The following is a 13671-nucleotide window of genomic DNA, read 5'->3' on the forward strand; positions in this document are numbered from 1 at the left end:
CCATAATCTATAATTCACCACTGGGATTAAAAAGATATATAAATAGCCATTCATGTTTTAGTTAACCCCTAAGCGCACATGCCAAATCTGGCCAATCCTTGCCCATTTAGGGAATACCCTATTTAAAGCACTATAACTCCAGATGTTAACATCACAGAGACTTGAAAAATTGCTTAAATGAAGCAAGACATTTCTACCATTTACAATACTAACTTACAATAGTTTATATTCATAATTTTGGAAGAAATAAAGTGTCACAAATGCAATTAGGAAAAAAATCAAAAATGAATTTTCTCTTATTTTAGTTTGCAATGAAATACTGAGAGATTGCATATATACAGCAGGTTAAACTATACATGTCCTGGAACAAAAACTCCTTGACCACAAGCTCATACAATCTAAAGGTGAATATGTAGAACTACTAAAGATCTATGAAGCAAAAACTAAGCAGTGTACCCAGCATCTCCAAATCTATCCAAAATGTCTAAATTATGCATTGCTGTAAATCACAACATATTCACGTGTTTCACTACAAATCAACTGTTTTGACTCAAGAAACTCACTATTGCTTCATTTTCAAGTGGGAATTACAAGCTTTCCGCCAGTACAGTGATCGAAAATATCTAGGGGTTCAGAAATATATTCAAAGTCTCTCCAAAAATGAATAAAATGTTTTTTGTCCATTATAAAACATATAAATGAGTGCCTTATGAAGGTTTAAAATCAAACATTGATATCAGATAAAAAAAATAATGCAAAAGCATTGTCACACAATGCAGTACAGTTGTACAGTGGTACAGTGCCTAAATGTGTAATAAATAACTCTTGTATGTATTTCAGTACACTACAGTATGTAATGTTTTCTTGCATGGGGATTGGACGACATGAAAACAATTTTCAACCGTCCACTACGTTTTTGTAATGTTCCAACTCTCACGTCATCAATGTTGCATGCATCACAAAAACTACGAACGCTTACATTACAGTGTGAAATATACTCATTATAAAATACCACTAACCTATTTAAAGACACTCAATTTCAAAAATAACGTATATAACTGAAAGATGTTGAGCAGTAATGCTTACATAGCGATGATGAAATCGTATCTGTGTTCAGTAGATAGAGACAGAGACAGTAAATCAATGATACAGTTCTCTCCGCTTCTGTCTTACTCCAGAAAATGATGTCAGCTAGGTCTATCAGCAAACATGCCTTAGCCATGCTCAGAATTTCTCAAGAATAATAGTATTTTCCAAGAAATGACGAAAGTCATCGATAAAATTTCACCAGGTGCATGTCTTTTACTGCTACCACAGACTGAATGTGTAATGCAGCTATAATGAGGCAAAACCTTCCGTTATGCTGAGCTATAAAACGCTATTCCAAAAGTAAAATTAGACATATTATACATCAACAGAAAGCTAATTCTGTCGCCTATTGAATCAATTACCTGTTGATCAAGCCAGATTTTACTACAAAGGATGACAACACCGAAAACAACATGTGTGGTATTACGCACAGTTATTTTGGAAGGTACCCAGGCATCACAATATTTAATATTTTTATGAATGCCCAGATATACAATATTGTCCATTATGTCATGGGTGGGGGTGGAGTTGCAGATGAGACTGTAGGGAGGGCGTCCGCTGCAAAACGTATTCGGCATAGTTGTTGTCGTTCGTCTACTAATGAAAGTAGAATAAAACATTTTTGTTTTCAACTCATACTATGGTTGCAGGAGCAATGAATGTCTGAGTTGAACAATCCAGGCAGGCTGGTGTGCTGACCACTAGGGGGTGTGCGCTAAAAGGTTAATCTTCTGTAACACCACCTGTCTTGGTGTAATTTCTGTTCATTTGTGGGCATTTCTACCCCAATTTCTGTTCATTCATGGCTATTTCTGTGCCACCACGCTGGAAATCCATGAGAAAAATACATTTGGGGTGTATTGATTCAAGTTATCAAGCTATGCAATTCTGATATGGATGAACAACACAGAAACCACACTATAGTAAATGAAATGGTTTAGGCCATATTCAATCTAAGTAATAATAATAATAATAATAATCATTATTATTATTATTTATTTGTAGTACCTTTCATTACATAGCAATCCCAAAAGGCTCCACAGTGAGCAAAACTAGAATGTAAAGTTCATGAATAAACTTTAGTGTGGTTGGCTCTGCAGTTGTTTAACTGTTACCAGATTAAAAAGTTAGAGATCTGTAGCATCGTAAAACTTTACCAGTGTAACCTTATGACCATTGCAACCCAATTGGATTTTTTAGACTAAGCTGTTCATGTCATACATTATTATTAACAGCAGCAACATTATAAGACAAATATTAGGCAAAATATTTGCATATAATTGCCGGCATTGCATGTATCACCAAAGTAGCCATAATGTTTGAGCAATAATGTTGAAAATATACTGAACAAAAATATAAACACAACACTTTAATTTTTGCAGCTATTTTTAATATGTTCAAATAATACCTCAGAGATTTGTTCTATGTGCACAGATCTTATTTCTCTCAAATTTTGCCCAAAAATGTGTTTATATCACTGGTAGCTGGCATTTCTCCTTTGTCAAGATAATACATCTCCTGCACAGGTGCGGCATATCAAGATGGTGATTAAAAACCATGATCACTACACAGGCGTTCCTTATGACGGGGTCAATAAAAGGCCCTTAATTTGTTGAGTTTTTTGTTCTTCAACATCATGTCACAGATTCTGTTGTTCAACATCATATCAAGAGTTAAGAGATCATGCAATTGGCATGCGGACTGCAGGAATGTCCTGTAGGGCTGTTGCCAGAGTAATGGGTGTTCATTTCTCCACCATAAGCCACCTCCAGCATCGTTTCAGAAATTTTGGAAGTTTGTCCAACAGGCCTCACAACCGCAGACCACGTGTAACCACGCCAGCCCAGGACCGCCACATCCGACTTCTTCACCTGCGGGATCGTCTGAGGCCAGCCACACGAACAGCTGATGAAACAGTTGGTTTACACAACCGTAGGAATTTCTGCACAAACTGTCAGAAATAGCCTCAGGGAAGCTCATCTGTGTGCTCGACATCCTCACTGGGGTCTTGATTTGTCTGCAGTTTGGCGTCACTATCGACGCGAGTGGGCAAGAGCTCACCTTTGATGGCCACCGGCACGCTGGAGAACGGTCCTCTTCACTGATGAATCATGGTTTCAGCTGTCCAGGGCAGATGGCAGGCAGCGTATATGGCGTCAGGTGGGTGAGTGGTTTGCTGATGTCAACAGTGTGTACAGAGTGGCCCATGGTGGTGGTGGGGTGTTGGTATGGGCAGGCATGTCCTATGGGCAGAGAACTTGAGTGCATTTTATCCTTGGCAATTTGAATGCACAGAGACATCGTGATGAGATCCTGAGGCCCACTGCTGTGCCATTCATCCACCGCCATCACCTCATGTTTCAGCATGACAATGCACAGCCCCATGTTGCAAGGATCTGTACACAATTCCTCAAAGCTGAAAATGTCCCAATTCTTCCATGGCCTGCATACGCATGTCACCCATTGAGCATGTTTGGGATGCTCTGGTCCGGCGCATACAACAGCGTGTTCCAGTTCCCACCAATATCCAACAACTTCGTACAGCTATTGAAGAGGAGTGGGACAATATTACACAGGCTACAATCAACCATTTGATCAATTCAATGCGAAGGAGATGTGTTGCGTTGCATGAGGCAAATGGTGGTCACACAAGATACTGATCGGTATTGTGTTCATTTCATGGTATCTTCTTTTTTGGGGAATCTGTGACTAACAAATGCATATTTGTATCCCCAATCACATGAAATCAATAGATAAGTGCTTAATGAATCTATTTCAGTTGATTGATTTACGTTTATTACCTTTGAACTCAATAAAATCTTCAAAATTGATAAGTGTTGCATTTATATTTTTGTTCAGTGTAGTATGGCATGCTGAGCTTAGTCCACAAATGCTGCATACCAAGTTTTGTGCAAATCTGCCCAGTCGTTCTGGAGCAGCTGTCATTTTTTCACAAAATTCTAAATGACAAATATTAAGTAGGCCAAGCTTATGGGTTCTTGAGGCCTATTTGTTCCTTGTGAGGACAGACATATATCTCAAATTTCATGACACTAGGTTAAATGGGGTGAGGGGCATTAGCTTTCAAATTTTTCACCTTGAATGACTAATTATAGTGCCTCTATGTGGACAAATTGAAAGCTTTATATAAGCATGCTACTCTGAGCCAAGGTTAATATTATAAAGTGTGGAATGGTATGTCAAGCCGAAAAGCTGTGGCAGGTAGCAATCAGAAATTTAGGCAGAAAGAAAATAAGAAGCTTAATTTGTATATAAGAGAACAAGTAGTGTGGTTGCTTCAGCAGGTCCAGGAACTTCCACTTCACAATACGGTGTGCAGTCCAGGAGGCTGAGGGTGGCCCACTGCTGCCAGCTGAGGTTGAAACCTGTAGGCACTATAGTAGAATCTTGCAGATCCTCGTTAGCAAAAGTCATATTTGTGGCAAGCCATCTTTAGATCAAATTCTGTTTCATTCAAAGTGCCTGCAGAGATCCAGATCAGTTTGCATGATTTAAGTCCCAGTTTGGGAGGGTGTGATATTGGACAGCACAGTGAGCCACTATAGGCACGTGGATTTCAGGGCACCACTGATTTTCCAAATTGAGCGCATTTGGTGGGGTGACTCGCAGGCCACACGAGGAAGCAGTCCTCACTTGTTGAATACACAAGAGGGAGGCTAGCTGCATATACTGGACCCCAGCTAATGATATTCCAGATGATATCTTAATCGTTTCACCAACCTTTTCCAAGTGCTCATAATATGTCAGAATGTAGTCTAAGGTCACATCATAGTACTTAGGGTACTTTTAGTACTTAACTATTTTGCCACAGAAATTCACATGGACCTCTCTTAGCGAGACGACTTTTGAGATGAAAGGCAGTGGCGGTAGTCTTAATTGGGTTTGGGTGCAGGTGCCAGTATGTTAAGTACTCGTCCATCACTTGTTAGTCTTGAGATAAGGTGCTGCTGATGGCATGACAGCTGATAGCAGCTTCTTGCCAATGCCCCATAGCATCCTCTTTGTAAATAAAATCGACAGTTGACTAGCTAGTTAGTGGTCCATTTTTGTGAATGGTGATTGAAGATTTCTAGTAGCAGTGATGACTAATGACAATGACTTTCATTTTTCAACTGATGCTGAACCCAAATATATGGATGAGGAGCTTATAGAGATTGAGAGGACAAGGGCAAAAAGAGAGCAAGCACAACTTGCTGAAGCTGTATCGGTTTTGAGTGAGATGAGCAAGAGGGTAAACAAGCAAAAGGGTATGTCTCTGGGTGCAGCTGTCGCCTAAGTACATTCAGCAAGAGTATCTTTATCGTTCAGCATATCCTTTCTGTTGTTAAGGCAAGTGTTCCAAAACAAAAAAGTTTTTGCCTATATTAGGCGCATTTTGATTACACAATATGTATTTATGCAAGCAAATAAACATATGACAACCTGTTCAAATTTGCTTTATTAATAGGGTCGTCGTTAACTAGTTGTCAGGTGGTGATTCTCAGCCTACACTAAATCCACCAGTTTATCTCCACCATGTGACCAGCAGGGATTTATACTTATTTTAATGGTTATCCTCAAGGGGTCCATATAGGCTCTCCAATGGCACAGTTAAGTGGCTATTCATACAACTGAGTTTCTAATTGAGACATTTATAAACAATCAGTTGATCTAATATGAAGAGAGTCAGGAAGGAAAGCGAGCATGGATGGAAGTTTAAATGCTACAAAAAGCATGAAAAGCTTTGAGCAAGCGGTTGCCACTTCTGGTCCTGGGTAGTTGCAGGGTCTGCTGGCTTTCGTTGTAACTCAGCACTTGAGTATCACTGCAATTGATCAGTTAAAGCAGTTGATTACACAGTTAACTCAGGTCATCTAATTTCTTGGGTCTGAATTAGTCACTGATCTTAAGCAAAAAACAAAAACCAGCAGACTCTGTGGTTCTCCAGGACTAAGACTGAGTATCACCGCAGTGAAAAGAAAAATGGATCCATATGACGCAGGGGCGTCCAGTCTTTTCCGAAAAGGGCCAGTGTGGGTGCAGGTTTTTGTTTTAGACCAGCACTAAGGGCGTATTTACACCTATAGTTTGTTTGCTCTGGTCTGAATCAGTTGATGAGTTTGTAAACTTGGAGCATTTAACCCTTGGTTTGGTTTCTTTTCACACAGAGAAAAATCCAAGTGAACCAAAATGCATCACTACAAACCATGTGAGAACGTTCATTCCGCTTATTGGTCAGACGTGTCTGGAGCAAGAAAGTAAATGCAGGAAGATGGTCCTGTGTTCTGGACTAGTGCATATTTCTGTGAGAGAAACATTGCTATGTAATTTAACATGGAGCAACGGCAGAGTTGGCATTTGCTCATAATCGTGGTAATTATCTGGACAATATCCCAGGCAAAACTATACCAGCAGAATGCCGAATGCACTTTGAGGAAACATCTTGAAAATACTAAACTGCTTCACACTTTGCAAAGAAGATGTGCTGCCTTCAGACGACTGAGCAGAACAAGGGAGCTAACGTAATAAAATTTTTCTCAAACTTGCGGGGTACACCTGGTAGTTGGGTCGGATCAAGATCAGATCACGTTCCCACCACAAACGAACCGCTCCAGAGTTTGTTTGGGATCAGACCGAGACCACCTCCTCTTAAGGGTCTCGGTGCGGTTGTTTTGGCCCGCACCCAAGTGCGATTACTGTGTTCACACCTGCCCAAATGAATTGCACCAAGGGGAAAGCGAACCAGAGTCCGATTTAACCTGACTAAAAAGCGCAGATGTAAAGACACCCTAAGACACTAGTTTCTACTTATGATCTTGATTGAAGACCATGATTAATTATTCAGTTGAATCATGAATTTATTTATTTATTTAACTTTTATGTGGAAGTTACACGTTATATAACTGCTCTAAAAATACTGCAGCATGTCCACAGTATTAAACTGAATTTAACACGTGTCACTTGGAAACATCACTGTTGATCATCATCTGTACTTAATTTGTGCCAATTACTTTATCAAGGTGGTGCAAATGGGATAATTGTTTGAGAAGGGGGTTGACAAAGAGGCAATTGCGACCTCTAGCTGGTGGAGGACTGATGTGCCAATGTGAGAAAAAAAGGGGAGACAAGCTGGTGATCCTAGCTATGCATACTTGAGTTCGGAGGGCTTGAGCCCGACACATCCCCCAATTTAGGTAGGTAGCTCCGCAGACCAGGGTATAAGAAATGTGAACTGATCAATTGGTGCATCCTATATATCGTAGCTACACTTCATGCTTCCTATTCTTCTGACCCACTTCCAGATAATTTACTTTAGCCATGCTGATGAGAGGCCAAAATGAGTAAAATCTTCCTAAAACTGAAAGAAAAAAAGAATTACGAGTGCTTGTATATTACTGTGTATTGTTACAGTTGAATGCGCAATGCTGTGTTGAAGCAACCATTCATGCAGGTACACAAGGCTCTAATTTGCCTTGCAATAAAATTCAAATGAAACCTGCCATATACTGTTGGAAAGCTTGTACTATCCTCGATACAGTAAAATAGTTATCGATCGAATCGGAACAAAGTGAAAGGAGTTACGGTGATGTAAAATGCAAGTGGGGTTTTGTGTGTGGCTGTTGTAACTACCTACCCCCACTTTCCATTTGCGTGTTTATTTCTCAAACAGAATCTTGAAAGGGACAATGTTACATGTAAAACCAATGGTAAGATTGTATATTTATTCCATATTTGTTTATTCCATATTTATTCCATATTGTTTATTTTGCTATTGTGTTGGCATACCTTAGAGATATTGTTTGCTGTATTTTTTTGCTATGATGGATTACAAATTTTTAGTGGTGAAATCTGTATTCAGCATTGCTGAAGTGTATCACGTACTGATAAAGCTAAAACAGAGTTTGGTTGCAGGAGCAATGAATGTCTGAGTTAAGCAATCTGGGAATGCCAACGCGCCGGCCACTAGGGGGCTTGTGCGGAGTTAAAAAATTAAGAAAGGACAGACATTTTTCCCTGACGGGGAAGAAAAACAAATAACACTCAACTGTGACAGCAGTGCAGTCTCCGAGGCAGACTCAATCAGCCGGTGGCGTAGAGTGACCAGCTCCAGCAGCTTGGAGAATGTCTCTACCATGAAGAGTTGCCTCTCCTTGCCCCGCATTGTCTCCTCTTCCTTAGCAGAGCTGAGCATCATCAGGCCAATGTCTCTGACAAAGAAAGGGTCCTCGAAGAAAACTTCTGAAAACAACTGGAAACACACGGCGGCATTTTCCTTATTTTATTCCAACAATTCCCAAACCTGGGCTTCTCAGTGGGGAAGGGGGAAACTCAACAAACTTTATTGAGGTTTAATATGTCGCATTCTCTTCTGCCGACTCTATGATGCAAAAAGAATTTCCAAACAGAAAATTTATTTATCACTGAACCAATCAGTGACAAATGGTCTGACCAACAATGCATTCAAGATGACAAACGTTTGTGCTGATCTAAGTTTGCAGCAAACAGTTTATGTTCAACGATTTTAAATGGACTTTCCATTTAGTTAGCTACCAACACATTTTTGTTACAAATGGATGAGACCAGAGCCGTAGATAGAAAGAGTTGCGTCAACTCCATTGACTCTAAGTCTAAGGAGACCAAAAATTCCACAACAATGGCGGATCATGGAGGCTTCAATAGTTCCTAATCGCCCACTGCTAGCAATGTGAAATCCACTATCCTGAGGAGATTTTCTGAAGAAACAGTGCCCAACAGTGAGGTAAGAAGTTAAAAGGAGCATCATTTTGTTAGATATGGCTAATTTATCTGCAAGTTAGATTTTAGAAACATGTATTACAGTTAGATACAACGTTATAATTAAATTAATGTTAATGTTAGCTTAATTAGCGCTAATGTCAAGTAACATTAGTTCACATTTATAGCAGGTAATGTTCGCTAAATAACTATACAGCTAACATTAATGTTACTTTAACGTTAATTTAGTTAACTTAATTAATGTATTGCTAACATTAACGTTAGAGTTTAACTTTGCTCGGTGTATCTAGGTTAACGTTAGCTAACATTACGTTTGAAAACAAAAAAAGCATAACGTGTTTGAGTATTACATAATTCGAACAAAATGGCCAATATATATTGCACATATTTTTCTTATATACGTATATTGTTAATTAGAAATATTGCTAACTAGCTGCATACATCTGACTTTTTCCAATAGTTCCCAATGTAGAACTGTATACCACTGTGGAACTATTTGAACCTGCATGAATCATGTGACCGTTCTTAGTTCCAGGTACGCCATTAATGCAAATCTTTCTAGCATCTCTCTGAATGCGACTATACAGAGGGTCATTTCCATAGTGACTTCCGCAATATTAGAGGACTTCACTGATAGTGGTCCTGCATTGACAGATATTATATTAGTACACTCTGTATTGTCATGTAGCACAACTAATGAAGAGGTAAGCAGAATTGAGTTATATACCGAGGAAGTCATCCCTCGATATGATGATTTTATTTTTCGCGTGTTTCCTGTCAGCAGTCATTTTTGTTTGTGGCGCGCTACCTTTTCAGATTGTTAGCTAAGGTTAGCTAATGTTCGTGGTGAACAGAAAAAAAGTTTTAAATTGTTTGAATATGTTTGCGAATGTTAGCAAAGCCGCCTTGAACGCACGTCAGGTGACCTGCTGAACAAGTGATGTTGTCAAACTGAGCAGCAACACTCCTCATTTGATAGCCTATTGCCCTATATCATTTGAATTTAATTTCAATATATTTATTTGTATGACATTATGGAAATATTTATCAGTTCTACCTGTAGTGGCAACTGCCTGCTGGTTACTGTTGTTTTCAATCATTTCCCCTGCTGTGCATGATATATTATTTTATTTAATAAATGAACATTTTTTGAAAACGCTGTGATTTCTGCCGCTTTCCATTTTTCAAAGATTTTTGACAACTTTGCTGAGACTGCTCCGCGTATTTAGCCAATATTTTCCATGACAAACACCAAGCTTTAATTATTATTAGTTATGCAGCATGAATTTAACACTTTTCATGGACTTTGTTCATTATCATTCATTTTTGTAGTTCTTACTCAGTCACACCAAGTCAGTTCATCAATGAGAGACACACATTTGTAGCTAAAATGAGCTATTCACAGGCAGAATCCGTTTTTCCTCATACATTTCATGCTCAGAATGCACGGCGGGAACCTACATCCTTCTGAATCTGTGAACTGTAGGAAGCCCCAGGAGGTGCCAGAGACTGCCATTTATGTAGTGCCTGCAGCAGCAGCCTCTGCTCCAGGGCCACTCTTTCACTGGCGGTCTTGGCTCTGTACAGATGGCAGAGTTCTGTGTGGGCCTGAGTCAGAGCCTGGTGCAGCTGGGAGGCCAGCCAGAGAGAGGGGTGGAACTCCAGCAGGTACACATTCCTCAGGGCAGGGCTGTGACATCATATGATTAAACGCACACACACACACATGCATACAGATCCACATGCGCACACATATACACACATGCAGGCACATGCACTCCCATACAGGACCAGGTAGCCATGCACACACACAAACAGACAAAGACACAAATCCAATGATGCAAACACACACACACACACACACACACACAGAAAACACTTCAAACACTTCTGTGAAACATAATACAGATTTTGAGCAATAGCTGAAATATATTATTTAAAATGGGCCATAGCTAATTTGCTGCATTGTCTTATTTGTTACACTGCTTTCAGGCCATTTTATACCAGAAGTTTTGCAGAAATGGCAGACTCCTAAGGACCAGGACTGCATGCTACTGAGACAGACTTTAACTGATGAGCTGTGCTTGCCTGTTGCTGCCGAGGGAGACAAGCAGCTTGGGGATGTAGTTTAGAGGCAGCCCGTAATCTTGTCCTAGTCCCCTTGACCCATCCCTCCAAACCTGCTGGAGATAGTGCCGCTGCTCATCTATCTGATGGTCAGAAACACAAAGAAGACAGTGCCAGTCAGGTAAGCTAAAATACAGATCTCCAGATCATGATATAACTGTTCTGCACAGCCTTGTATTTTAACTATTAACATTAATCTTGTAATCAACTTTTAGGTCACGTTTTAAAGTTTATTTTTTTGCTTTATAAAATAGTGCCGTACTGTTTTAACTCACTGAAAAAATGGCTTTAGACTATTTTGTTTTGTGCATTAAATATTTCTCAAGAACAATAAACAATTGTATTAGATATATTATTTTTCATCATATCTTGTACAAAATAAAAGAATACAAAGAAGTGATTCAACTCTACAACTGTTTTAAGTGAAGTTGTTAAAAATTCCCAACATCGGTCCAAAATTTGTACAGTGAAAGAGCAAGTGGGAGTCTGTGGTCCTGAAGAGTTTGATGGTTTCTGATTCCATGCTAAAATCAGCAAAAGCCATTTCATCCAATTTATTGGCTTTCTATTTACTCAGCACTTAATAGATCAATTAAAAGTTGATTACACAGTGATCGACTTTTAATTGATCAATAAATTAAGTGCAGAGTAAATACAAAAACCAGCAGTTTCACTCCAAGACCGGGGTTGGCCACCCCAGATGCTCTAAAGCATTATTCAAAATTTGTATACATTCACAAATTTGTCTACAGGAGCCCAGCCAGAACAGGAATACAGCAGGAGATATGAGGTCACCCTGCAGGGGGCAGAGATGCCATAGACTATCCCTGAGGCCTTGGCTTACTTGGCAGTTGAGGATCAGTCTGAGGAGCTGCTGGTGGCTCTGCAGACAGCCCAGCTCCTCCCTGTATGCCTGTACAAAGTAGCCACTGCTCAGGTCCAGCCGAGGCCTTCGGTGCATGACATCTGTGATGACCTGGGCAAGACGGAGCCTCTCCCCATCGTCAATCACATGCTGGTAGGCCTCAAAGTAGAAATCCATGAGCTGCCAATGGTACCAGGAATAGAAAGACAAATTAATTAATTAAACAATGAACAGAATTTACAGTGCGCTCCAAATTATTCACATCCTTGATAAAGATGAGCAAAGAAGTTTGTATAAAATAAGCTATACAAGTAATTTAGCTATACAAGCTAAATTCCAAGATCAAAATAAATAGGAAAATGATATTCTTTAATACCAATACCATTTCTCACAGAAGAAGAACCTACAGATCATGATCTCAGCTCCAATCCAAACACAAATTTTTGACTGAATTCAAGTTGAATGAGATTACCATTGAAAAACAGTAATTTTGTGATAACATAAACATTTATTGGTTTCTTTAGAAACATTTTTTTTTGAGGTATGCTTGGAATCATTTTCTTGCTGGTAAATTAATCTGCAGCTAAGTTTGAGCTTTCATGCAAGGGGACACTCTGAATGTCATTGGAGGTAACCTAAAATTCAAAATACATTACAAGCTCATATCCATTTAAGGATCCACTTCAACTCCACTCATTCTCCAGTTTGGGAACCACTGATTTAAAGCCATTGTCTGTGGCTGCCTGAGTTACCTGCATTTTGCTTAGCAGGAAGGCCACCTCGCATATCCACAGGTCCAGCAGGACTGCAACACGGTCAACATCAAGCTGTGCCCAGAACTGAAGGTCCATTTCAGAATCTGACAACCTCTGAGAGGCACCCTGTCCTGTGAGAGAGGAAACATGCACCCCAAAAAACATGGAGACAATCCTATCACAGCAGTGGTTTCTGTCATTCCTCTCCAACGTTTCCGCTGGTATGGTTGCCGCCGCACCATAATAAAAAAATAATAATTAAAATAAAATAAAAAATTATAAAATAAAAAATTATATATATACTGTATATAGCCTATATATTAAATTCATAAATTAAAAATGTTAAACTTTCTAAATATTTCTGCCTAAATGCTCTTTCAAAACCATACTGTCGCGTCCACATATTTATTTTCAAAAAGAGCCTAGGCCGCGCGCTCAATGCCTGCTCTTTTCTGAGGTGGTCGGAAGACTTGCAGCGCATGAAGGTCGCACTGTCTGTCAAAGCGTCACTTTTTTTTCTTCAGCGACCGAAAGACAACAAAAAGGTAGGTAGCGACACTTCACATATTACAAAAATACCATAGTGTTAACCAGTGTTTGAAATGGACCAAAATACGTGCTGGTACCTACTCCTCAAAATACATACTGTTTAAAATATATTAATTTTGGTAATCAAAAGAAGAGTCGATACTCATATACAAGTCCCGACAGCTCCTGCCCATCTCAAGCACTGGCGTTAACTATCATTTGGTGATGACAACTGGCGGATCCTAACTGTTCGGGCAAGTGGAATGCCTCATACAGTTGTCTGATCGGACAAGTAAAAAATAAATGTGATAAACATGTAACGTTATCTGAAAATAAACAGTGTTTGTTTAAGCCGAAGCAGAACCTGTTCCAGTTGAGCTATGTACGTGCCTACCTTCTAGAGCTACTGTTATAATGGTACGATACATTTGATTAAAATGGTGACCTGGAGAAACGTCAGATGTCGCGGCTACAAATGGTTGGCAAATCGCCAAAACAGCACAATTTTTTTTTTAGGGCATTTAAAATGTTTGAGTGATTCAACTACTTCCA

The 13671-nt window shown here is 39.5% G+C and overlaps 1 protein-coding gene across 3 annotated transcripts in view; it reads right to left on the reverse strand.

Annotated features, from left to right (window-relative positions):
• si:ch73-242m19.1 overlaps positions 1–13671 on the reverse strand; it is a 93233-nt gene that overhangs the window by 45839 nt on the left and 33723 nt on the right. For all 3 annotated transcript variants that reach the window (XR_004766584.1, XM_035429951.1, XM_035429941.1), the window contains exons 17-21: positions 12589–12722; positions 11816–12016; positions 10933–11054; positions 10306–10534; positions 8136–8338 (exon numbers count right to left, since the gene is read on the reverse strand). Coding sequence is in view for 2 of the 3 variants with exons in the window: in XM_035429951.1 (XP_035285842.1) it covers positions 8136–8338; positions 10306–10534; positions 10933–11054; positions 11816–12016; positions 12589–12722 (889 nt within the window). In the remaining variant the exon portion in view is untranslated. The remainder of the gene's footprint in view (positions 1–8135; positions 8339–10305; positions 10535–10932; positions 11055–11815; positions 12017–12588; positions 12723–13671) is intronic.

This window comes from Anguilla anguilla, chromosome 1 (genome assembly GCF_013347855.1).
Source record: "Anguilla anguilla isolate fAngAng1 chromosome 1, fAngAng1.pri, whole genome shotgun sequence".
Lineage (NCBI taxonomy): Eukaryota > Metazoa > Chordata > Actinopteri > Anguilliformes > Anguillidae > Anguilla > Anguilla anguilla.